The 26449-nt window shown below is 42.9% G+C and overlaps 1 protein-coding gene across 1 annotated transcript in view; it reads right to left on the bottom strand.

Annotated features, from left to right (window-relative positions):
• LOC124798347 (meckelin) overlaps window positions 1–26449 on the bottom strand; it is a 197893-nt gene that overhangs the window by 59359 nt on the left and 112085 nt on the right. Inside the window, exons 9-10 of the mRNA XM_047261705.1 lie at window positions 17972–18214; window positions 8736–8876 (exon numbers count right to left, since the gene is read on the bottom strand). Of these exons, the coding sequence (XP_047117661.1) occupies window positions 8736–8876; window positions 17972–18214 (384 nt within the window). The remainder of the gene's footprint in view (window positions 1–8735; window positions 8877–17971; window positions 18215–26449) is intronic.

Raw genomic sequence — 26449 nt, 5'->3', positions numbered from 1 at the left:
CAACATTTCATGGATCAATTATTACAAGGTATTCCCACCTACGGCACAGCATTGACAATATTTTGATCACAGGTACAGCTCAACAGGATCACCTACACAACTTCAAGCTTTCATTCTGAAAATCAGCAAGTGTTCTTTCATGCAACCTTCCTTGACATATTTATAGTTTAAACTCTTGGCAAATGGACTGCAACCAATGGATTATGTGGTGGCTATTGATAAAATGTGGCACCTCATGAATAAAATATACATACAAATGTTTCTGGGTAAGATCAACCGTTACGTTTGATTCACTGCAAACCTAACAGAATCCCACCCACTGAACCAATTATGATGCCAGGGCACAGGTTTCAAATGATCACCGTGCTGCCAACTAGCTTTCCACGTTTTAAAAGATTGCATGTTCAACGACATTCAGCTCTGGTTTGCCTCTGTTAGTAGTAACAAACTGATACATGCCCCACAGTATTGGTACACTCCTGTCCCATAAATAGGCAGACTGCACTGACTGTCCTAGTGTGTATTCTTCAAGACCTTATTTGCTCCTCAGCAATGCTACTCTTCAATGGAGTGGAAGACTCTTGCTATCATTTATGCACTTCAGAAGTTTAAAAATTCCTTTATGGACATAAATTATGTCTTGTCATGGGTAATCACATATTGCTCATCGTCATTCGCCCAAAGCATTGCTTACCAGACTAAACCATCCATTGCCTCCAGTGCTGGATGCTGTACTTGTTTAACTTTCAATATTATATCCACTATCAAGCAGCAACATTACACATAAATGATGATGTGCTGTCCCGGTGCCCCATAGGACCTGACCCATCTTTGACCAATATGAATTGATGTGTTTCCAACTTAATTCATATCTGGATTTGATGACTTCTCTTAACATCATGTAATGTAACTGCTGCCACCAGCAAGAACCTCATATGGCATTTCATCACTCAATTTGTGCAACATGGGTGACTAGACCCTACTCCCAGGCCTGAAGTTCATCTCCATGGGCCACTGCAGCATGTACTACACTACACTAAAACAAAGAGGTTTGATTTGGGTCTCGGATGAGGAGCACACCCACATCCTGCTTCCTTCCTCTTGTCAGTCAAAAGTGTTGCACTTCCTGCACATTGCCCATTCGGGCATGACCCAGATGAAAAGTTTGCTGGGGCAACATGTATTCTGGCCAGATACTGACTCTGACATGTGGGCCTGGTCCACCAATGTTCTGCCACTCACACCCATCAAGCTGCACCTCCCCAGCTCTTCCTGGACCAGCACTGTGGGGCAGATTTTGCTGGTCTTTTCTGGGCTTCATGTGATTAGTCATAATTAATCCCTTTTCTGACTTCCCTTCCACATGACTCAGTTTACTACTGAAGCTACTATCACAGCCTCGAAAAAAATTATTGCCCTTGAAGGCAATCCAAGAAATTTAGTTTCTGTTAACAGAATGGCATTTACCTCTAATAACTTTGAATGGTTATGTACCTGTTATGGGACCGAACACCTGTGCACCACACCTTTTCACATGCTTCAACAGGACCTAACATCCTCTGCAGTTTTCTAGCAACTTACAGGGCCACACTGTCCACGGGCTGCAGTCTAGTGGAGTGGCTGCATGACTGGCATGACCTTCTTGGATACGCTGCAACCACTGTCAGTGCACACCACAACCGAGGCCTCCCTCTTCCAGGTGGGCACCCAGGTGTAAGGCTCTCAAGTCTCGCACCATTCAACATGCGTCCATGGGATGACCTCTGTGCACTGCAGGTCATGATGTATAGTGTGGCTTCTATCAATGCACTTCTGTGATGGCATTGAAATTAACTTTGCCTATGCCATCCTGGTCAGCAGCCACCTATTCCTCTGAGCTTGGTGGACCAACCAGTCCCATGGTGTCTCACGCATCTACCACCAACCCTCCTCCTGTGGTGGTGGTGGTGGTTGTTGGTATGTTTAAGGGGGACTAAACAGCGAAGGTCATCAGTCCCCCATTCCAAAATCAGGCGAGCCCAAAATCGACGGAGCAGGTAAAAACCAAAGGGGGAGGAGACGTCCCCCCAGGCGCTAAAAGAACACAAATGCAGCAACAAACACTACAAACAAGAACAGGACAGAGGAACACCAGACAGAAAGAAACAGAAGAAAGGAAGATGGCCGGAGACTGGTTGACTGACCACGAGAACAAAAATGGGAAAGAGTCAACCATCTCACGGCACACCAGAACAGCAACAGACACAAGGACAAAAGACACAGAAAGGGAAAGGTGCAGGACCTCCCTAAATCGAACCATAAAACGGACTACCACGGATAAAATTTAAAACGTCATCAGCCATGGAGGCATCGTCAGATAAAACCAAAGCCAAAGTGCCCGGGAGATTAAAAGATTGCCGGAGTGTGCGCAGTCGAGGACACTCCAGCAAAATGTGGCCGACCGTCAGCCGGGACCCACACCGACACAAGGGGGGATCCTCCTGACGCAACAGATGGCCGTGCGTCAGGTATGTATGGCCGATGCGCAGCCGACACAGGACTACCGAGTCCCTGCGAGAAGCCCGCAGGGAGGAACGCCACACATCGGTCGTCTCCTTGACAGCCCGCAGTTTATTCGGGGCTGTCATGCCACGCCACTCAGCAGCCCACATCCCACTCAGCTTACGGCGCAACACCAGCTGCTGGTCGTGAGCCGAAAGGCCGATCTCCAAAGCCGGGGCGTCGATCGCCCCTTTGGCCAGCCTGTCTACACGTTCGTTCCCTGGGATGCCAACATGACCGGGCGTCCAAACCAGGACCACCGAACGACCAGAACGGGCAATGGCGGAAACAGTCTCCTGAATGGAGGACACCAGAGGAGAGGAGGGATAGCAGCGGTCGATGGCCTGAAGGCTGCTCAGGGAGTCACTGCAGATGACGATGGTCCCACCTGAGCAGAAACGCATATGCTCAAGAGCGCGCAAGATTGCCACCAGCTCTGCAGTAAAAATACTGCAGCCAGCCGGCAAGGAGCGTTGCTCAACATGGGCAGCGTGAGCAAAAGCGTAGGCAGTGCGACCATCAACCAGGGAACCATCCGTGTAGACAGGCTCACAGCCCGGAAATGATTCGAGGAGCGCAAGAAAACGGCGACGGAGGGCCACAGGCGGAACCGAGTCCTTAGGTCCCTGTGCCAAATCCAGACGGACTGACGGCCGGGACAAACACCAGGGAGGCGTAGGTGTACGGACCCGGAAGGGAGGCAGAAGAGGGAATGACCCCAGTTCTGACAGCAGGGACTGGACACGGACAGCTATGCAAAGCCCAGACCTAGGTCGCCGTTCGGGCAGATGGAGGACCATAGCAGGGAAAAGCAGGCGACGATTGGGATGATCTGGCGAGCAATGAACGTGGACAGCATAGTCGACGAGCAGACGATTGCGGCGAATCCGCAGCGGGGGAACCCCGGCCTCCACCAGTAGACTATCCACGGGGCTGGTGCGAAAAGCGCCAGTGGCAAGCCTAACCCCACAGTGGTGTATGGGGTCTAACAACTTCAACACTGAGGGGGACGCAGACCCATAGGCCAGGCTCCCATAATCAAGCCGGGACTGCACAAGGGCTCTGTACAATCGCAGCAGCGTGCAGCGATCCGCACCCCAAGACGTGTGGCTAAGGCAGCGGAGGGCGTTGAGGTGCCGCCAGCATTTTTGCTTCAGCTGAGTAATATGAGGAACCCATGTGAGCCGGGCATCAAACACGAGTCCCAAGAAGCGGCAAGTGTCCACCACTTCAAGCAGGTGGCCGTCGAGGTAAAGTTCAGGATGAGGGTGGACCGTCCGACGCCTGCAGAAGTGCATTACTCGAGTCTTGGCAGCAGAGAACTGAAAGCCATGAGTCAGAGCCCATGATGCTGCCTTGCGAACGGCGACTTGCAGCCTGCGTTCGGCGACTCCCGTAGTCGTGGAGCTAAATGAGATGCAGAAGTCGTCGGCATACAAAGAAGGAGACACCGACGACCCCACTGCTGCAGCCAAACCATTAAGGGCCACTAAAAATAAGGAGACGCTCAACACCGAGCCCTGCGGGACCCCATTTTCCTGTATATAAGAGGAACTAGAGGTGGCACCGACTTGCACCCGGAAAGAGCGGCGGAATAAAAAACTTTGAAGAAAAGCCGGGAGCCGACCACGAAGACCCCACCCATGCAACGTGGCGAGGATGTGACGCCTCCATGTGGTGTCATACGCCTTCCGCAGATCGAAAAATACAGCAACAAGATGCTGACGTCGGGCAAAAGCCGTACGGACAGCAGATTCCAGCCGCACCAAATTGTCCACTGCAGACCGGCCCCGACGGAAGCCACCCTGGGATGGAGCGAGGAGACCGCGCGACTCAAGGACCCAACACAAACGCCGCCCCACCATACGTTCGAGCAATTTGCACAAAACGTTTGTGAGGGTAATGGGACGATAGCTGTCCACCGCCAGTGGGTCCGCACCAGGCTTCAAGATGGGGACAATAACACCCTCTCGCCATTGCGACGGGAACACGCCTTCGCTCCAAATGCGATTAAATATCGCGAGAATGTGTCGCTGGCAGTCCCTGGAGAGATGCTTCAGCATCTGTGCGTGGATGCGGTCCGGTCCTGGTGCTGTATCAGGGCAATCGGCGAGGGCAGCGAGGAATTTCCTCTCGCTGAAAGGAGCATTGTAAGTTTCAGAACGACGCGTGTGGAACGATAATGGCGTCTGCTCGGCCCGCTCCTTGAGAGAGCGAAAGGCGGGGGGATAAGTTGCAGTCGCAGAGCTCTTAGCGAAGTGCGCAGCAAGGTGTTCAGCAATGGCGGCAGCGTCCGTGCACACAGCGCCGTCCAAAGAGATCCCAGGGACACCCGCAGGGATCTGGTGGCCATAAATCCGCCGTATCCGGGACCACACGAGCGACGGGGAGACACGGGAGCCCAAGGAGGAAACATACCGCTCCCAGCACTCCTGCTTACGCCGTGCAATAAGATGACGGGCGAAGGCACGGAGCCTCTTAAAGGCGATGAGGGTCTCCAGAGACGGGTGCCGCCTATGACGCTGGAGAGCCCGCCTACGGTCGCGAATAGCCTCAGCAATCTCCGGCGACCACCAGGGTACAGCCTTCCTCCGAGGGAGGCCAGAAGATCGGGGGATGGCAGCCTCGGCCGCTGAAATTATGGATGTGGTTAAAACATGGACCACCTCGTCAATGTCACCCTGTGGGGGAGACGCAAAGACAGCAGCAGAAGTAAAAGCCGGCCAGTCTGCCCTGTGGAGAGCCCAGCGGGGCAGGCGCCCAGAAGAACGACGCTGGGGTAGTGACAAATAGATGGGAAAATGGTCACTACCGCACAGGTCAGGGTGCACCCTCCAGTGGAGGGATGGGACAAGTCCGGGGCTGCAAAGAGAGAGATCGATGGCCGAGAACGAGCCATGGGCAACACTGAAATGTGTGGGAGCACCGGTGTTCAAGAGGCTAAGGTCGAGCTGAGCCAACACATGCTCCACGGCCCGACCGCGGTCATCAGAGGCAGTCCCACCCCATAGAGGGTTGTGGGCATTGAAATCGCCCAGAAGCAGCAATGGTGGCGGGAGTTGAGCCAGCAGCGCAGCCAAGACATGGCGGGGGAGCTCCCCATCCGGAGGAATGTAAACAGAGCAAACAGTAATAGCCGGCGAGAGCTCAACCCAGGCAGCAACTACCTCTAAAGGCGTCTGAAGGGGTACTGGCGAGCTACAGACAGAGTGGTGAACAAAGAGGCAAACCCCACCTGACGCTCGTTGACAGGCAGCACGGTTCTTATAGTATCCCCGATAACCGCAGAGCAATGCAGAGAACAGGGGAATCACTCAGAAGCATCCGGAGTTCTGGCAGGTGGCGGAAATAACCGCCGCAGTTCCATTGGAGAATGGAAGCAGGAAGGGACTGGGAGGGCGTGAATGCGACTAAGAGGCAGACAGCGCTTCAGAGCCAACCGCCGCCACTGGGGGAGAGTCAGCTGAGTCCATAGGAGAGGCCCCTAAGAGTTCCGTGAGGGCGAGATCCGCGGCAGAGGCGAGGATCTCCACCTCATCCCCGGAGCCAGGACTATGTACAGCAGGCGGTGCTGAAACCGCCGGAGCGTCCTTCTTCTTGGACACATTCCGTTCCTTCTTCTCGCGTCTGCCCTTAGGGTGAGAGGGCTGGGAGAGCTTCTCTGAAGGAGCGTCGGAGGCTGACGACGACGCAGAAGCCCTACGACCAGCAGGTGGCGGAACCTTCAGCCACTGGCTGACATCTGGCTGGGAAGGAGAAGAAACGGAGGAAGGGAGAGCCCCGAGGGACCCCTTCCGCGAGAGAGGAACCGGCGGAGGCAACGCCGCCGGAGAAGGAGGGGGAGGAATCGAGCCTCCCGGTTGTGGAGCAGATGTCACTCCCGAAGTAAGCTTGGGGGGAGCGACAGAAGAGGGTTTGCCCCCAACTGCTAAGGGGGCAAGAGAGGAAGGCTTGCCCCCAGGCACGAGGGGGGCAGACAGAGATACATGGCCCCGAGGGCCCACTGAAGGCGGCACAGATGAAGCGACAACAGTCGCTCGTGCGGGCGACGATAACGTGGCTGCAGCATAAGATGTTCGAAGGGAAGCAGGATACAACCTTTCATATTTCTGTTTAGTCTCTCGATAAGTAAGCCGGTCCAGGGTCTTACATTCCATGATCTTCTGCTCCTTATGAAGAACGGGGCAATCCGGCGAGCATGGAGAGTGGTGCTCCCCACAGTTAACACATACAGGCGGAGGTGCACATGGAGAATCAGGATGAGAGGGGCGTCCGCAATCTCGACATGTAGCGCTGGATGGGCAACGGGAGGACATATGCCCAAACTTCCAGCACTGGAAGCACCGCATCGGGGGAGGCACGTATGGCTTGTCGTCGCAACGGTAAACCATCACCTTGACCTTCTCGGGCAAGACATCACCCTCAAAGGCCAAGATAAAGGCACCGGTGGCCACCCTGTTTGTCTTGGGTCCTCGATGGACACGACGGACAAAATGCACACCACGTCGTTCCAAGTCGGCTCTCAGCTCGTCATCGGATTGCAACAAGAGGTCACGATGGTAAATAATCCCCTGGACCATATTTAAGCTACTGTGGGGAGTGACGGTAACAGGGACGTCACCCAGCTTATCACACAAGAGCAACGCTCGTGACTGGGCTGGGGAGGACGTCTTGAGGAGGATGGACCCATTCCTCATTTTTGACAACCCCGCCACTTCCCCAAACTTATCCTCCAGGTGTTCCACAAAAAACATAGGCTTCGTCGGAAGAAAGGAGTCACCATCAGTCCTGCTGCAGACAAGGTATTGCGGTACGTAAGGCTCCCGCTTGGCACTAGATCGGCGTCCCTCCCATGGCGCAGCCAACGAGGGGAACGTCTGAGGGTCATACTGCGCGGCATCGAAGTCGACTCTACCTCGCTTAGAGACGCTGGTGGCCGTGCGACCACCAGCTTGATGTGATTTATTGCGCTTCATTGCGCCACATCCGCCCAGATGCTACCTACTCCGAACGAGGGCTCTCCCCAAGGGCGCCACCCAGCCAAAGCAACGGGTACCTGGCCGATATCCCGTTGCCCGGAGTCCCCGTGCCCCAGACAAGATGGGCACATACTCCTTGGCATGCATGGGGAGGAAACAGCTCAGGCATCTGTAGTGCGATCCCTGCGTGGTCAGGGGGCTACCACCAAGAGGGTACATGACGACCCCACCACAACGGACTGGCTACCGTGCTGGATTTTAGGTGTTTAAAGGGTCCACAGTTGTCGTAGGCGCTAAGAAGAAGAGTGCGCACAAGGCGAGAAGGAGACCACCCAGAAGATGTTGGGCGTAGTCCCCCCCCACACGACAATAGGTAACATGCAAGATGGTGGAGCATGATGGACCAATACAAAAACACCACGTAAGGTGTCCTTCCCCAAATGGCACGCACTGACGACGGAAATTTGGAAGAAAAAAGGAGGTCAAACCCAAGAGGGGACCATCACAGAAGGCCGAAACGTTTGAGACTCCTTTTAGTCGCCTCTTACGACAGGCAGGAATACCGCGGGCCTATTCTTACCCCCGAACCCGCAGGGGGACCTCCTCCTGTCTCGGCATTCCTTAGCAACACCCATGGACACTGACCCGTCGCCTTTCCCAGTTCTTCCAGATGATGCACCATCTGTTCATTCTCCCCCACCAGTTGCTACTTGGGGCATATGGGATGTAGTGATGCAACCCAACATCAGTACGGGAACCAAATACCTGATGCACGATTACAATCAAACACTTTGGTGCCACTAACCAGAAGGCATTTGTCATCAGTAGTACCCTCTGACAAGATGATGCCAGAATTCAGAGTATACACTGGCACAGGCCTGGTTTGAGTCAGTTGCGATGGGACCTTTGGAGTGAGCAGCAAGTGTGCTAATGGCTTTGCTACAGTGTTTATACAGTAGACCCTGTGATAGTCAGAACTTTGAATGGGGTGGCCCATATTTCACTTTGGAATTAGGACATAAGATAGTGTCCTCTGTTTCTGAGAAGGGCGCTGTATATATCTCTTCTGATGAATAAACCAAGAGGAGAGCCTTCAGTAGTAACGTGTGTAGATCACCTTTTACGAAACACAAGATAATTAGCAGTTCTTTGTTGTATCAGTATTTCCACATCTTATTTCTTACAGTTTCATCATCATCAAATAATATTACATACCTGCAACACATAAATCACCAAGTAGACTGTCACTCCTATAGCAAATCGAAACATAACACATGGTGGATTTCCCATTGTCGATTCTAATATGCTTGAATGCAAGTTTGGGTTACTCAGAGCCCAGTTCTCCAGACCAATTACCTGCTTAGAAAAATAAATGAACAGATAGGAACCACTTAAACATAAACAAAAAACAATTTTTCCTAAGTAAGTTGACAGTTATAGTATTTTTAGTTTACTAATATAGTCTAGCCACATTTTTCAAGATGGTAGCACAATGTGGCCTTCAACACCACATATGATGCAAATTCACAGACACCAGTGATAATTATTACACCAAGAAGCACATATGGATTACTCAGAGTCCCATTCTCCAAGACCAATTACCTGCATAGAAAAATAGATAAACTGTTGAGGATCATTGCATGTAAAGTATAAAAACATAATTTTCCATTAAAAAAAGGTCAGTATCTTCAGTTTAGAAAGATATTACTGTCATATTTTTCAAGATGTTAGCATAATGTGATCCTTAATGCAATGTGTGATACAAATTCAAGAACATTTTTGAAAATTATTACTCAAAAAAAGAATGGGCAGATTGAATAAAAGCTCGAATAATATGCAGAACAGTGTACTGGAAGTAAATCGCTCGATTTTCTGAGAGATTCAACAGACCTCTCTCTCGTGTGACAAAACGGGTCAGAATTTCACCAGGCTCAGTTGTTGAAGAGTTGTTAAACTAAGTACAAAAGTGAAAGCGAGCACCACAGTGCTTTGCCTGCATGTGACCAATCTTTAATTAGGCCAAACGACTGGTCTGTGGGAAATTTGTTCTAACAGATTTGCTTTTGCTTGCTTTCAGCATGCTGGACAACAACAAGTAGCAACTTGAAATGATTTAACAAAACTGTAACAAAGTCAGAGTTGCACAGAAGGTTGTCTTTAATAACTGATGACTAGTTTTGAACATTTTCAGTCCGTTTTCTTTCAAATCATCCATGTCATACAACAACACTGAATTACATGTGAATGCTATACAACAACACTGAATTACATGTGAATGCTGGTCCCAAAGCACGTGCACACATGTTTACGCATGTGTGTCTGCGTGTGGGATTCGGGGGGGGATCTCGAATACGTGTCTGCGTGTGGGATTGGGGGGGATGCTGATTGTAGATTGCAGCACAGCACAGTCGCACAGGGGCGCCCACAGATACACACAAATAGTGTAGCCAGCGTTCAACATAACAGATGTTATTGTACAACTTAAGTGGCTGATTTGAAAGAAAATGGACTAAAAAGGTCTGAAATTAGTCATCAGTCAATAACAACAAACTTCTGTGCAACTTTGAAGGTTTTTTACAGTTTTGTTGTAAAAGATTTGAATGTACAGAATGCATGTTGATATATATCAGGGTTAAACAAAAATTGTTAAAAGTGGAACTAAATATTGTTCTGGGCTGCTTATAAATCAATCAACTGTGCTAAAGTGAAAAATTTTGTATTTCATTTTATGTTTTTACTAATACGAATTTGTTTCACTATTGTTTTAAGTTACTCAGAGGTGATGGGGCAGTTTGCAGCCTGTGCAGACAATTTGATTTGCTAGTCATAGCTTCAGGGCCCCAATCAACCTAGTTGCAGTCTTCCTCAACTACTTTTCATTGGATAACAGCTACAGAGTTCAAGATTCTATATGGATGATACGACTTTAAAAAGTTCTTAACATAAGTTCTATATTTTTATTAAGGTGAAGAATGACGTAATAAGTCTACCAGTTTATTTAATCTAACAATGGAAAATCCAGGATGGAATAATGGCAATATTATGAAAAGGATAGATTGCTACTCTCCATATAGCATGGATGTTGAAACACAGACAGGCACAACAAAACGACTGACAAACAAGACAGCTCTCAGCCAAAAGTGCTTTCTTCTGAATTAGACAACACACGCGTGCGCGCGCGCGCACCCACCCACCCACCCACCCACCCACACACACACACACACACACACACACACACACACACACACAGAGAGAGAGAGAGAGAGAGAGAGAGAGAGAGAGAGAGAGAGAGAACTCACTGTGAAGCAGTCTAAAATGATGAATGCTTCACAGCTGTGCCATCTGGATCCTTCCCACCAACACCATCTTTTCTGAAATGCACAGGCAGGAGCTCTCCCTGCAATATATCCTATGTTGCACTACACAGCTCTCTGTTCAACTAATGCACCCACAGTCTTTTAACTTCTCTCCCTTTCCACTGGCCCCCCTGCCCCCCTCCCTTCCCTGCCCTCCATCTAACCCACTGAGTGCATCTAGCTGCCATACCCTTCCTCCACCTCGCCCTCGTATGCTCCCACAAGCAGCATTTTACTATCCCCCATCCCTACCCTGCTATCCAACTCCTCACCCCAACCTCCTCCTAACCCCCACCACCCAGAGTGCTTCTCCCATCATGCGCAGCTGGCCTCAGCAGATACAGACAGTGGTCAAATGTGTTGACAGTCTTTCTGCTGTGCCTATCTGCGACCCAACATCTCCGTTGTACAGTGAGTAGCAACCTATCCTTTTCAAAATATCATCAGTTCTTTTAATCTCATACTTTTATTCTTTATTTCTAATATTTCTAAAGAAGATAAATTCTGTAGAAATATTTTAGCTTTTACACACACACACACACACACACACACACACACACACACACACACACACACACACACACAGCCACTCTGCCTCCAGGCCCTAAGGCTGAACTGCAACTGCGGCTGATGCAAGCAGCAACCTAGCTATGGTAGGTATTGGGGGGTAAGGAAGGAAGGAAGAAGGAAGATCGGAGTTTAATGCTTTCATTAGAGACAGAACACATGCTCGGATTATGAAAGCATATGGAAGGAAATCGGGCTACTCCTTTTCAAAGGATCATCCCAACACTTGCCTTGAACTATTAAGGGAAATAATGGAAAATCTAAATCTGAATGGCCAGCGGAAATTTGCACTGACTCACTCCTAAATGTGAGAGTAGTAATTTAACAACTGTGCTACCTCACTCGTTGGTAATGAAGAGGCCTGGAGTGGACAAGAGGTGCAGCATCTAGAGGCCTGTGTTGGGTGTTGGGTGGGGAGAATGGGGAGGGGGAAAGGGAGAGGAGGGTCGTAGAGAAGAGGAAAAGACACCCCCCCCCCCCCCCTCCAACAACAACACCACCACCACCATCATCACCACCACCACAGCCCTCAGATACTGCACGTTGCAGCCCTAACCCATTCCCACCCACCTCTGCAAGCCCACAAAGGAGGACTAGATCTTCCCCTCACACCTATGCTGCTATCCCTCCACCCCACACCTTACACTCACTTCCTATCTTATATAGATTGCTGCTCAGGTCTTATGTGCCTTAATTCCTAAAAGTACTTGCTGTGTTTGTGTTTTTTTGTTTGTGTGTGAGTGTGTGTGTTTCAGTTTTCTACTTCCAGAGAAGGACTTTGTTTCTCCAAAAGCTGAAATATTTCTAGCAGTCAAACTTTTCCATATCGTTGTTATTCCATAACTGGATTTTGGGTGTATGAAGTACCAAAATCTACAATTAATTCTAAAAGAAAAATTACAATGGTATGGGACATATTAACACATTTACTCAGTCCTGGATCTGAAGTAAAGCGTAATTTAAAAAATGTGATGAATTGCAGGAGTAAAAGTTATGAAACAGGAATCCAATAGAAATGAAGCACAACCAATTTAAGGGAATAAATCAATAATGACTGAAGTAGATAGCACCAAATAAATTTCATGTAAGATGGCAATAGAAGTTATTGGAAAAAAGGCAGAAAATTTTGTGTGCCCTGACAGTCATGTACTATAGACAAAGTGAAATCTTTTTAAAACATGAAGGAGAAAAGCGTGAAGACAGATTTTAATGCTTAAAGAATTGAATTAATACCACCATGAAAACTGAAGACATTGAATTACACTCAGCAACGGGTGTCATTGATGGATGATAATCTGATAACTAAAGTCAATTTTTATGAGGCATGATTTTCAACCAGTTGAAGGATTAAACAAAAAGTAACAACTTAGTTGAAGATAAATGGTCATCAAGTCAACAAATGAGACGTGATTTTGCCCAATGGAAATAGGATAACTAAAGAGAAAGTACATCATGCGTTTGTAGCGCAGCATTGGGAAGCGAAGCCTGTCAGCATTGCACAACAATACAACATATACCTGTTGGCATACAGAACAGGGAAGAAGGAATCTAGCATACTTCTGTTGTAATTGTCTCTTGATTGACATGGCATGCTTATGGCACACTTTCCCAAAGGTGGGCTGTTAAACTAAGACCTGCCACAACATCAAAACGGGTTTTAGCCTATACTCTCCTATATAGAGAACTACTTTTGGACTGAGTATTTCCTAACCTGGTTTATTCAGAATCACCCGTTTCATGTGGGGTTACTGTCATGTTGAGTGGATCTGTTGCCTATATTAATTGGGTCCATGGCTAATTCTCTAGAGAACAAGACCTACATTGTCTACAATATTATGTCAGAAACAGCAGACAGCTCGGCAGCATAAAAGAAGCCACTGTAAATCTCACTTTGTTCAAGATTAGAGACCGCAATGTTGTAATCATATGGGTCTTGTGATGGGTATGTTTGTTCCATTACTACCTTAGATGACTTCAAGTGAAGTGAAAAAGAGGCCAGAGCTGAAAAACCACTATGACTGTAGAATTTACCAAACATGAATATCAATTTATGTTACTGCTTATTTGCTCAGTGAGGTGTTAGGGTTCTACAACATTGTTGAGTTTAGTTTTGTTATTTGCATATAATTGCGATCTCTCACAATGATGTACAATGAGTCTGTTTTACAACTATAGAACACTTTCTCAATGATGGGGTGACCATTTAAACAATTTGCTTGATCTAGTTTTCAAACTGTGACACATTATTGACATTAAACTTCATAAGGGAGTAAATGTGCTTGAGGTTGTTTTCAGTATGCCCAACTGTTTAATGAAATGCCTATGTGAGGTTCTAGAAAGCATACTACATATTATTCTTATTATACACTTTTGTGCAACAAACACTTGTTTTGTCAGTGACACGTTACCCCAGAATATGAAGTGATAAACATTAGTGGATGGAAATAAGAAAATTTAGTCAACTGTTTGACATACATTATCCATAACATAAAGTGCTTAGATGTCTAAGATGTGTACCACATGTCTTTCTGTTTGGGTTCTTACCAATATAAACAGCTAAGAATTTAGTATGTTTTGTTCTGTTTATTGATTTAGCTTCACACATTATTTCTGAAGGTGGTTTAAGGATTTGTGCAATACCGAATTGCATGAATTCCAGTTTATCTAAGTTCAGTGACAATCCATTTGCAAACCATCAGTTCCTAATGTCGAACAAAATATTATTTTCCCTCTCAACTGTCAAAGTTACTCCATTAGGCTTAATTACAATTCTTGCATCATAAGTAATGAGAACTATTTTTGCTTCTTGGAATTTTGTGGGAAGATAATTTGTATACAATGATAACAAGACAGGACTTACTGATCCATGTAGTATACATGTAGTTATTATTTCCCATTCTGAAGATGCTGTTGCGTATACTCCTTGAGGCTTTTAATGCAACACTCACATACTTTCAATCACACAGGATGAAAACTAAGTTACCAGTACGAACTCTGATACCACATTATTTGAAATTCTCTAGGAGAATACTGATTGTTAATTGCAAAGTAGAATGTTTTGTGGTGAGAGCCTATTGAAATGCAAACTGAAATTGACTAAGTATATTAATTTACGGCTCTCGCATATCTAATTTTTTTCTAGTACCTTCATGGAGGAGGTATGCAATGAGACTGATTAGTAGGCAATGTACAGGGTGAATACAATTAAAGTTAAACTTTCAAACCACTGAAGAAATAACACCATTGGTCAGAATGACGTCAAACTGCAATGGAATATTATCGAAGAAAACATATGGCTGAAGAAATATAAATAGTTACAAAATGTAGCAATAGATGGCGCTGTAAGCATCATAATTTAATAGTGGTAGACTACAAGTGATAAAATGAATCACAACAATGCCTAAGGTGTACGTTTGACATCAAACAAACTGGTGCATGGGTGTACAGGTGTGGTACTGTTAATTACGTAAGTCTATCCATATCATGTTGGATGGGAAAAATCGGTTTTTATTTGTCCTGAGGCCAAAAACTGCATAAAAAGCATCAATCACATCAGTATTTAATTGTCCGGAGGCCAAAAACCACATAAAAAGCATTAATTACAATCAAATCAGATTATTAATTTCCAAGTGACAGGCGCAAAACATGTTCATTATGCTGTCCACCATTTTCTGCAACAAGTTGAAATCAAGAAACAGCATGTTCCACAACTGATTGAAGTGTTTCCAATGTTACGTTCAGAATGTGTTGCACAATGCGTGCCTTCAATGCAGCTAAGTTTGCAATTGGAACACTGAACACAACATCTTTCATATAGCCCAACAGCCAAAAGTCACATGGATTAAGATCAGGTGATTGAGACAGCCAGGTTGTAGAGAAATGGTGGCTGATAATTCTAGCATTTTCAAAACAGCGCTTCCGGAGCTGCTTAACTGGACTTGCAATGTGCGGAAGTGCCCCATCTTGCATAAAAATGATCCCATCCACAAATCCAAGCTGTTGGAGAGCTGGAATGACGTGATTGCACAAAAGACACTCATAGTGCTTACCAGTGACAGTACAGGTAACAGGACCAGAACCACCTGTCTCTTTGAAAACATATGGCCCTATGATAAAAGGTGCCATAAACCCGCACCACACAGTGACCTTTTCAGGATGAAGTGGTACTGGTTGATTTGTGTGTGGATTTTCTATTCCCCATATTCAACAATTCTGTGTATTGACATATCCTGTCATGATAAAAGATGCCATAAACCCGCACCACAAAGTGACCTTTTCAGGATGAAGTGGTACTGGTTGATTTGCGTGTGGATTTTCTGTTCCCCACATTCAACAGTTCTGTGTATTGATGAATCATGTCAGAAGGAAGTGGGCTTCGTCTGTCCACAAAATCTTCCACAGCCAATCATTGTCCACTTCCATGTGAGCAAGAAATTGTAAAGCAAAGGTCTCTCTTGTTGGCAGGTCAACAGGAAGCAACTCATGCACATGGGTAATTTTGAATAGATAGCAAAGAAGGATGTTTCATAGGATTTTACGCACTATGGTCATGCGTACGTCCAATGTTCAGGCAATTTATGTTGAATCAATTTGTTTCCTCCCTCCACCAGGTTGCATACCAAAAGACCCGTCTTTTCGAATTTCTGAATCATTTTCTCCAGACCCTTGGCAGTCATTGGACCAATGCCTTTTTTCAAACCCTTCAGTGTCTGGAACTTTTGCAGAGTGACGTGCACAGTCATCATTCTTGTAGTACAGTTTTACAAGCAGAACGCAATTCAGCCTTGAGACAGTCGTGGCGAATGTTGCAGATGCAAAAGGAAGAAAAGCCATGTACCTGGCGTGTTTATACCAACTTCAATGGGTTGTGCGCATGACAGGTGTTTTCATTTACATATTCTGACACATACAGTGCCATCTATTGATCAATTTTCACACTTTTTTTTCTTCTGCCATATGTTTTCCCCCTTCTCCGATAATATTCTGTTGCAATTTGACATCATTCTGACCAGTGGTGTTATTTCTACAGCAGTCTGAAAATTTAACTTTAATTATAATCACCCTGTACATAATAGCTGTAAGTGTCATTTGCCCATACTTTCTGCTATAGTTACACAACTTATACCCACAGCCCCATGGAGTTATATGGTATAATAGCCCTTCAGTCCCTATCTATGAAGAAGGTGTGGGTGTGGAACTGCAGAGGTTGGGTTCAAAAACATTGGTGTCAAAATAGGACACTGTGCCAATGGACTTGTTATAGTAAGTCAGTGAAGTAGGAGAGAATCAAGTGCTGAAGTGGCTGTGACTGTCCAGAATGTTCCTGAATGTTCTGGACTGAATGTTCTAGAATGTTCTGGATTGAATGTTCTAGAATGTTGTAAATAGTTGGAGAATGTTGTAGAATGTTCCAGAATTTTATAGAATCTTCCAGAAGGTTTGAGAATGTTCTATAATTTTCCAGGATGTTCAAGAAAATCCTATAATATCCCAGAATGTTCTTCAAAGCTCCATTATCCTTTTATGGTGGGGATAATTTCACTTGATGGCGATATATATGCATCAGTATACTTTTGAAAATTGATTAGACTGCTCTGGAATATTTCTTTCAGCTAATTATTAGTATCCTTCTTTCTACCTTTCTTATAACGGGGTAGTGACAAGAGTTTTAAAAAATGGTTCAGAGTGGATGAAAAGACAAAGGCAGCAACTAGGTACAAAATATTGGGTTTAGAAGCGGTGCAGGTCAGTTTGTCATGATGTGCAAGTTATAAGAGTAATAAGAAGCCATTCCAAGTAGAATGAAGAGACCAAGGGCTGATTTCATAACATCACATCAGAAAATCATACACATTGTATATCTTCTTCTTCTTTTTTTTAAATACGAGTTAGTGGTCTTCAAGTGATTATGATGGCTGAGGGAATCTGCCTTAATTTCTCCCACAGCATAGGGTAGAAAACTGGATGGAAGATTACTGAGGCCATATTTGGTGACTGTGCCTCCTGAATGATGACAGACATTAAATGAAAGCCTGTTCAACTTTCTGTTTATAAACTTAGATGTTAATGAATGTTACTGTGAGAAAATGTATCTATTTTACAGGAACTGTTTTCCAACTTCTATCAGCTGTTCAAGACTATCTGTAAGAAATGACACGTGTTGGTAATATTGAAATAAAATATATCTCTGAGACCCAAATCATTCTTGAATTTCTGAGAAAGTCAGTAGTATGTACAAAACATATATTTTATGTTATGAAGTCATAACAATGTTACAGCAATGAGTAGCTGGAAAAATTCATCAACACTGGTATCGTCTTAATTTTTTTGTCCCAGTAAACAAAATGGAATTTGCTTAAAACTATTATCACATTTTTCACGTGGCACAAAATCAAGTGCTACTTGATTCTGATATCCTATTGTTTTGTGTTTTAAATAATACGAATGTATACAAATATTGGAATTACTCTGAAATATAGAAACAGTTTTAAATAGTAAATTCACTTCAGATTAACATTAGTCACAGACCTTGAGAAAAAGTAATGTTACTGACAGCTGAAAAACCAGACTTGTCTTTCTCTTTGTCTGTATCTCATTCCATTCATTTGCAATGAAGTAAGTCCTCCACACACTAACTGGCTGCTCTGAATTTTCTGCATCAGACTTTTTGTTTCTGTGCCATACAGTACTTCTGGCTCTTGGACGCTCCCAGTCAATCAAGAAAATATCCACCGATATCTGTTTTCCAATTAAATGGGTTATTTCAGCAACCTTAAACCAAAGCCAAAATAACATTTTCAATTATTTATAAACAAAAAACATTTGAATTCTATTCACTTCATTCTTCCTGTTACATGTATCTAGGCTAAAAAACCTACAAAATAAATAAATACCATAAAAATCAAACCTAAATTTCTACCAGTGCATTTAAATCAAGAGCATACAGAAAGCAGTTAATTTGAACACATACTCTGTGAGCAAGGAAAGATATATGAGATGTATGATTAAATGAAACTCAGGAGAAGGGGAATGGACCTATCCTATTTAGCTTTTAGAACAGAATTACTAAAATATGGAGGAACCTTACCAAACGCTATAATAATGATAATTTATTTGGTATAGACTTGTTTCTGTAGACAGGAAAAAAATCGTTTTATTTTATGGCCAATTTCAGTGTTCTTTCGGTCTGACCCTGTTTTACATTTAAATTTTTAAGTTTTTATTGGCACTTTTTAACAAAAGATGGAAATTAAATTTATGAATTCTTTATTAATTAAAGGATTTTCATAGAAATAAACACCATTAAGTGTATAAATGCTTCATTACTTAATTTTTACATAAAGTCTACAAAATAATCATTTTAACAGCTCTTAATGTTACATATTTTTTAAAATCTACAAAACCATACATTCTCATCAGTAATTCAGATTTTTTGCTACATACAGGGTGTGGTAGCATTCATAGCGTAATTTGACTTGTGTTGTACAGTGACGTACTGCACGAATGCGCGCCAGCTGTAACTGTCATCAGTGAACACTACCTAAAAATGCTGCAAGACCTCATTCTTCCCCAATTAGGTATGGCCGATGCGGATGTGGTACAATTATGGTTTCAACAAGATGGAGCAACCTCACATACAGCCAGAATTTGCACGGAATTCTTGCGACAGACATTTCCCGGTAGAGTAATTTCCCATTTTGGTGACATTTCCTGGCCGCTTCACTCACCTGACCTTTCATGTACAGACTTTTTCCTTTGAGGCTACCTGCAACAAGAAGTGTTCCAAAAACATTGTGCCACCATTCCTGAGATGAAGGATTGCATCAGAACTGTCATCGGCAATGTCCCAGGGAATATGTTACGCCGAGTTATGGAATGCTTCCAACGCCGCCTACATGAATGTGTTGGGCAGAGGAGGCATCATTTGACAGGAGACATATTCAAAAAGTAATCCACACAATGGACAATGACTTACACATTAGTAAATGGCATACCATTAACTATTAATTGACATAAGAGGTAATAAATAAATTACAGTTACTTCCTGATAGTGTGTTTTTAATATCCTCATATGAACACTGCCACACCCTGTATATACAAGATAAGTCTTCTTCAAATACAAAATGAATAATAACTTTTGACATAATGTGTTCTTGTCATTTCTTGTTCTCTGATTCTCTTACACAAAGTGCTTGGCAGTTGAGACATTTCTTGGGGGGCACTCAAGTGTTCACTGACGAACATACGGTGTAGTGTTTTTATAAAATTACGATGCTTTTGGTTTTTATTGTTGCTTGATCACTGAACAATAGTAGCATTTATGCTGGCCATATTCAGCATTGCTTTTAAGACAGTCTGAGGCCATTTTTTGTGGGTTGGGGCTTACATCGTAAGTCACTGACAGCTCATCTGCAATGTCAACTCAACATTTCGTACAATTATAAAACATTTTTATCTCTGGTTCTTTTTATTTCCTGTTGATCCATCAATTTCAGCACTGTGGTGAAGATTAGACATGAGCAAAACAACTTTGTTTTTCTTTGGTATATGAGAAACAAGTGTAATTTCTTTTTGGAAACCAAACTTTGATGTGTAGATTTCTCTATCACGAGTCTTGCAAAATTCAGGAGGGATTTGCCTCTTGTTCTTACACACTTTTGCCACAGAAGTTAGCTTGTATTTTTTTCCACCAGATATTACACTAGTTCATAGCATGTAAACCAGTTATCAAAAGTCACATTACGGTTGTTGAAATGGTTTGCAACAGCTGCTTCGCCACATCAAGTGGTTTATTACTCAGTGAAAACGGTCCCTCTAACTGCTTTCCAGAAATATTTTGAGGTTGAAGGTATAGAAATTATTTGTATCAATCAAGGCAAATATTTTTATGCCATATTTGGCCGGTTTTGATGGAATACATTGTCTAAATTTGCATCTGCCTCTGAGTGCAAGCAGCATTTCATCTATGGTTGTATATGCTCCTAGTACATAGGCTTTCTTGCAGTTTTCAATGAATATTTCAAATGTCTGACATATTGGTGCTAAGTTGCCCATCTGTTTTCTTTCTTCGCATGTGGATTTATCATCAAAATGGAGACAGCTATGAATAAAATGAAAATGTCACCATGTCATAGTCAGTCGAAATATTTCCACACCTGTTCCGTCTGCAGTCCAAAGGTCAAAGGTGTTCTGTCTCCCAGATTGGTAAAATCCAGCAATGTACAAGTCTACATAAGTCTTCAGCTCACTCATAGTCATTTCCTTCATAAAATAGTGATTTGAAACTACTTCATAAGCAGCTTTCCTTTCTGCAATTTGTTAGTTTGTGTATTTCAAGATAATACTAAGCACACTTTCACTGCAAAACAGACTCCAGCATTCCATCTCTGTCTTTGCTAATCTCGCCATTAAACTCATGTCAGGTACCTGCCTGATAATATTTTCAGAATGGGTCCAAACTTGTTGTTGAGGTGGATTTTTGCATCACTTGGATCCATCTTTCCCAAAATAAAATGAACTGTGTACCTGATTTTCCGATCAATCGACTAATTCTGGTAACACAGCATTGTGAGAATTATTTTCTAGCCCATTTAGTAGTATATTACCTTCTTTGTCACTGCCTTCACTTGCATCTTGCTCAATACCACTACTGCCACTGCGACCACTTACACAAACTTCATTTTCACTGCCATCTGTTGTAAAGTCGTTTTTACTGACTGATAATTCCACTTAGCAACGACGTATATGCTCAGCCTTTCTTTTTTAATTGTCCATTTTGACTAAAATACCAAAAAACATGAAACGTTCATGGAAAAAGATAAACTGAAAAAGGCACAGAAATACTACTTTGTGGTTGTGCAAGGGTCAAAAATACCTTCTTATCATTTGCACTCATTTATCTCCTTTCGCGGATAGCAGCCAACTGAGTTCATGCACACATTAAGGGGATTTCAACAATTACAAGTACTGAGAACTTTGAAAACGCGCAACTGCGCAACAAAGAACTGCCAACAGAACAAAATGAGCACTGTCAAATTGACCCTACCACATTCTCGCTGGGTTGAAAAAGAAAATATTTATATTACTCCCAATGAATCTAATTAGTTAAAGAAAAGATTCACACAATTATAGCTTTTGGCCATTAAGGCCTTTGTCAGCAGTAGACACACATACACACACATTATTTTTAATGCCTGCCAAAATCTATAAGACCCTTCCAGAACTGTTCACCTGCTGTATCTATCTCCTTTCTTATACCCATTACTTCTTCTGTTCCATAAGAATCACCATATCTCTGCTTCCTAAAAATCCAAGATCATACCAATACTGGATGGCAATTGCAGCTGGCTATTGCACTCCCACTGTATTTCCTCTTCAGCTGATTATCAACTTCAGCACATCTGCAATCAAAATTCCTACATGAAACACACCAATTATATCCCTTATTGGCTCTCTATAGACTCTTCCTCGTTACCACCAGTAGCCCTGTCATATCCTAACAGACGATAGAGGGAAGATAGGGGATTTGAGGTCAGAGTGCAATTTTCAAGTGGTGAGGAGCAAATGCTGAAAGACAAATTTCCAGTGAAGGCAGGTAGATGCCTTGGATCAGTGCCAAACACTGTCACAGGGCATCTATGAGAGGTGCAGATTTGGGGACTTGACAGGATGCTTGTAGCAGAAGATTCATGGATCCATGGGTCTGAATAACACTGAATATTAGCGATCAGACTAACTACTACACTGGAGGCTGATTCTGAACATCAGAAAAATCAAAAGAGGCAACAGGTTGCACAACAGAATTCAGTGTCTGAACCACAGGAGTGAGTGCAAACACAAGTAGCAAAGACTACCCGCATGTCAAGCAGTATAAACTTAAGAGCATCACTCCAAGTGAGAAAAACAGACATGTCAGAGCTTACCGAGACTGGCCACGAGTGACACAGAGTCAGCAACCCAACAATCTGACTGAGAAATCCTGCTGGATACTAAAACATAGGTTTTTAAAGAATTGTGGTGGCATATTATTTCTCCCTTCCTACAACTGACCCACTAATCCTTTGGCACTTTACAAGCTTTAGCCAATCTGACAAGTCACTCTGCACCTCCTGGGCTCCTCTGGCCAACCAATTTAGATAACTCCCCTTCAGCCACTTGGTAGGTAGGGGTGCTCCTGGATGTTACATTAATCAACTTCAAGTTTAGCAGAAATAGCATTCGGCTGAAAGCTAAACATCACTGGCACTCCTATTATGGCCAGTAACAACAGTGTTTTACATCACTTGGCCCCATCCTCTGTCTTTTGTGATTGGGGACTAATGTAGTAACACTCCAACCTACATAAACCCATTGACATTGCATTTCTCAGGAATAATTATCAAGCTTAATGCCTGCGCTAAGATGTGCCTTTTCGTGGACAACTTCTATGTGACGCTTTACAATAGCGTCTAGGCAATGGGTGGAGTTACCAGTTGATTCTCTGTAGCAAAACTTTTCCCATGGGACAGTTGCCCAGAGCTTCTGCAATTTGCAGGGCTCTAGTGTTGCTACTTTGCTTCAGTAACCTAAACACTGCCACTTTTGCCTGCTCTCTGCATTGTGTGGACTCAAAAAACGAAATTATAAAATTACTACAAAAGGACATTGAGGCATTAAAAAATAAAATATTTACTATGAAGAATGAAAGTAATAGATTAATATGAGAGAGGCAGTCCTGTGACGGTGAAACAGACATACAACAAGTTCAAAAAACAAAATTATAAAGTTGTTACAAAAGAACACTGAGGCATTAAAAACCGAAATATTGACTACAAGGAAAGAAAATGACAGATTAATGCAACAAAAGCAGTCCTGTCACTAAGCTTATCTTAAGACAAATTTCACTCTCTTTTAGGCAGCAGAGTTCAATTTAAATAGATTATTTGAATCCAGTCACACTGTAAAGTTTCATGATTTAGTCCAGAAGTCTGGATTTAAGTTAAACTTTATGTGTGCACTAGAGAGAACTTCCAATTAACGACCTTATAGACAATATTCTTACAAATTACCAGTTTGATGATACAAGGAAGTTTTTCAAAATTTTCAGATTGTTTTTAGGTGTGTTCAAAGAAACATTTCCCCCAAAATCTTATGAAAACACAGTAAACAGTACACTGAATTGTATTGTTTCAGGAATAAGAGTTTCTAATGCCAGAAAAAGACAGTTGCATAATGAGTTTAAAGTAAATAGAAAGACGTTGTAATTTACATTAAGCATTACAAGACTATCTTTAAGAAAGCTACAGTGGTAGCAAACAAAACTGGCAAACAGTATTTTCATAACCAAACAAAAAGCTAAAACAAAAGCATGCTGGTCTGTTGCGAAATCAGAGTTGGAGTAAATGTTAAAAGTCAAGAAGTTTGACAGATTAAGATTAATAAAGATATTATTGTAAACACTATTCAAACGTCAAATTGCTTCAATGATTTCTTTGTAAATGTAACAAAATCTGATGAAGATATAAGAGCCCATCACACTACAACACGAATTTCAGGCACATAGATGAAAAACAAAATACTTGTTCTAAACTAATTCAATACAATCACTCGGAAGGCTGTGAAAGTCACAATGTTATCATTAAAAAATAAACATTCAGTTGGACGGGATGGAATACCTTCCATAGCAATTAAAGCAGAATGTCATATTATTCCACACCCGTTTACTGTTGTTATAAATCAGTCCTTTTGAACAATGGTGAATCCCAAATGTCCTAAAATATACGGAGATAAAGTAACTATTCAAAAAGTTATCACCAGAAAATATGGGAAACTATCGTTCTTCCCAGTATTTTCTATAATAGTTGAAAAACTTGTGGCAAAACAATTAGAAAAATTTTCTTACAGGAAATGGCATTATTTCTAAAAATCTGTTTGGTTTTCAAAGAGCAAAAAGCACAATAAATGCCATCAGAGAATTTACAGAAAACATAAGCACCTCATTGGACAAAGGTAAAAATGTTCCAGGGATATTGAGAGATCTAAAAAAAAAAAAGCCTCTGATTCAGTGAAACACTCTAACTACTTTACAAAATTAAGAGCTAAGACATCAAGGATACTGCATTACAGTGGTTCAATTCTTATCTGATAGAAACAAAATAAAGAGCTATTTTAATGTCGAATTCAGTTAACTATTACTCCAAATGTAAAACAATTTCCCAAGGAGTCCCACAGGTTTCAATACTGGGTCCTTACCTGCTCTTGTAGTATGTCAATGATTTACCATTAAATATTGATGCTCATTCAGTCTTGTTAGCAGATGACACCTCAGTCCCAATAGAAGAGACACCATTGAAAAACTTCCTTACAGTGTACAAACTGTTCTAAGAAAACTTGAATCCTGGTCCCATAAAAATGTACTAAAACAGAATGTCACAAAGATCCACACAGTGCAGGTTGTCTTTAAATCATCAGCAATTTGGTTTGCAAAAACAGCTCATAATTATCACTTGATGACAGAAGAAAGCCATGTGAAATTCTTGGGCCTCAACCTTGACAAAAGTATTAACAGGAAGACACATATAGGCTTCTTGACAAATTAATTAAATACCCTAGCTTTTGCGATGTTCATTTTATCTGGTGCTACTCATATGGACATAAGAAAGATTGTCTATCATAGTTATTTTGAATTAGTTATTCAGTATGGGATAATTTTCTGGGGAAATTCTACAAACAGCACAAGACCGTTAATTCTTCAAAAGAAAATGATTAGAAACGTGTGCTGCCCATAAAAATGAGTCATTTAGTCTATTATCTACAAAATTAAAAATACTAACCATTCTTCATTCTAATTTTTGAAATTTTGACTTTTTGTGTACAAAAACCAATGTAAACTTGAAAAGTACCACTTTAACAATATCTATGGTACTCGTCACAAAGAGAGCTTCAAACTTCCCTTGCATTACTTAAAGTTTTATGCTCAGACACTCCTGTACATGGGGCTAAAAATATATAACAACCCACAAGGTAAGAACATATTAAACATGGACATTACACCTTTGAAAAGATTACTCCATAACATTTTAGTAGAAAAATGTTACTATACCACCGAAGAATTCGAGGCTGACTGTTCTACAGTTCTACTGTTCACTTAAGGCTTGATGTGTTTCCTGTACAGCAGATTTAATGATCTGCAGACCAGATGTAACGGGACTAATAAATCACAATTCATATTTGTCCTGATTTCCTATCTTGAAGTGCCCTTGATGGCTCCCAACAACCTTAAGTGTAGCAACATATATGTCATTATGTCATCAATTTATGACAGCCCTAACTGTCACATTATTAAAGCCATGTTCTTGTCCACCCCAAATTTCGTCCATGATTATGACCAGTATGAATCACTAACTTTCTCAAGTTTCTACCGATGTCAAATATATTGCCTCACTCCTATTACAGATGCATGACTATAACTCACCTACAAGTAATTCTCCTCAGAAAGTGAAATCTACAAACCCAGGCCGTGCATAGTGCGCTGCACAATCCTTTGCAGAGTTCTCAGTACCTTTTGCAGTGCTAATGCCTGCACAGCTCTGACTAGTGCCTGGGTATTGCAGTACAAGTTAGGCAGTGCCAAATCAGGCATCCAACACTGCTAAGCATTTCCCGCCAGAGGATGAGGGTAGACAGCCACACAGACAGCCACCTTGTAGGCATGTGGCCATAATCACTCTAAAATGGCTGCAGGGCAAATGGTTTCATTACATGAGAATCTGCTGACACTCATGTGAGTAATTGTGCTGATAAGCTGCAGAAAGAGCTTGGTTTCTCCAAAGTTAAAAGTTGTCTGAACTTAACAGATGATGCTTCTTTGATGGAAATTTGACTGAAAAATGAAATGGGCCACCTGCAGTTTAATTGAATCAATCATCAATTGAATTCATATGTAGAGTTTGAATTTTTTCTTAATGAAAATCAAAGAAAATATTAGTCATCCTCAAGTGCCTCAAGTTAAGAAGTTGGTGTTGCATT

The sequence above is a fragment of the Schistocerca piceifrons genome, chromosome 5 (genome assembly GCF_021461385.2).
Source record: "Schistocerca piceifrons isolate TAMUIC-IGC-003096 chromosome 5, iqSchPice1.1, whole genome shotgun sequence".
Lineage (NCBI taxonomy): Eukaryota > Metazoa > Arthropoda > Insecta > Orthoptera > Acrididae > Schistocerca > Schistocerca piceifrons.
This window is presented reverse-complemented; position numbering and strand designations above follow the sequence as displayed.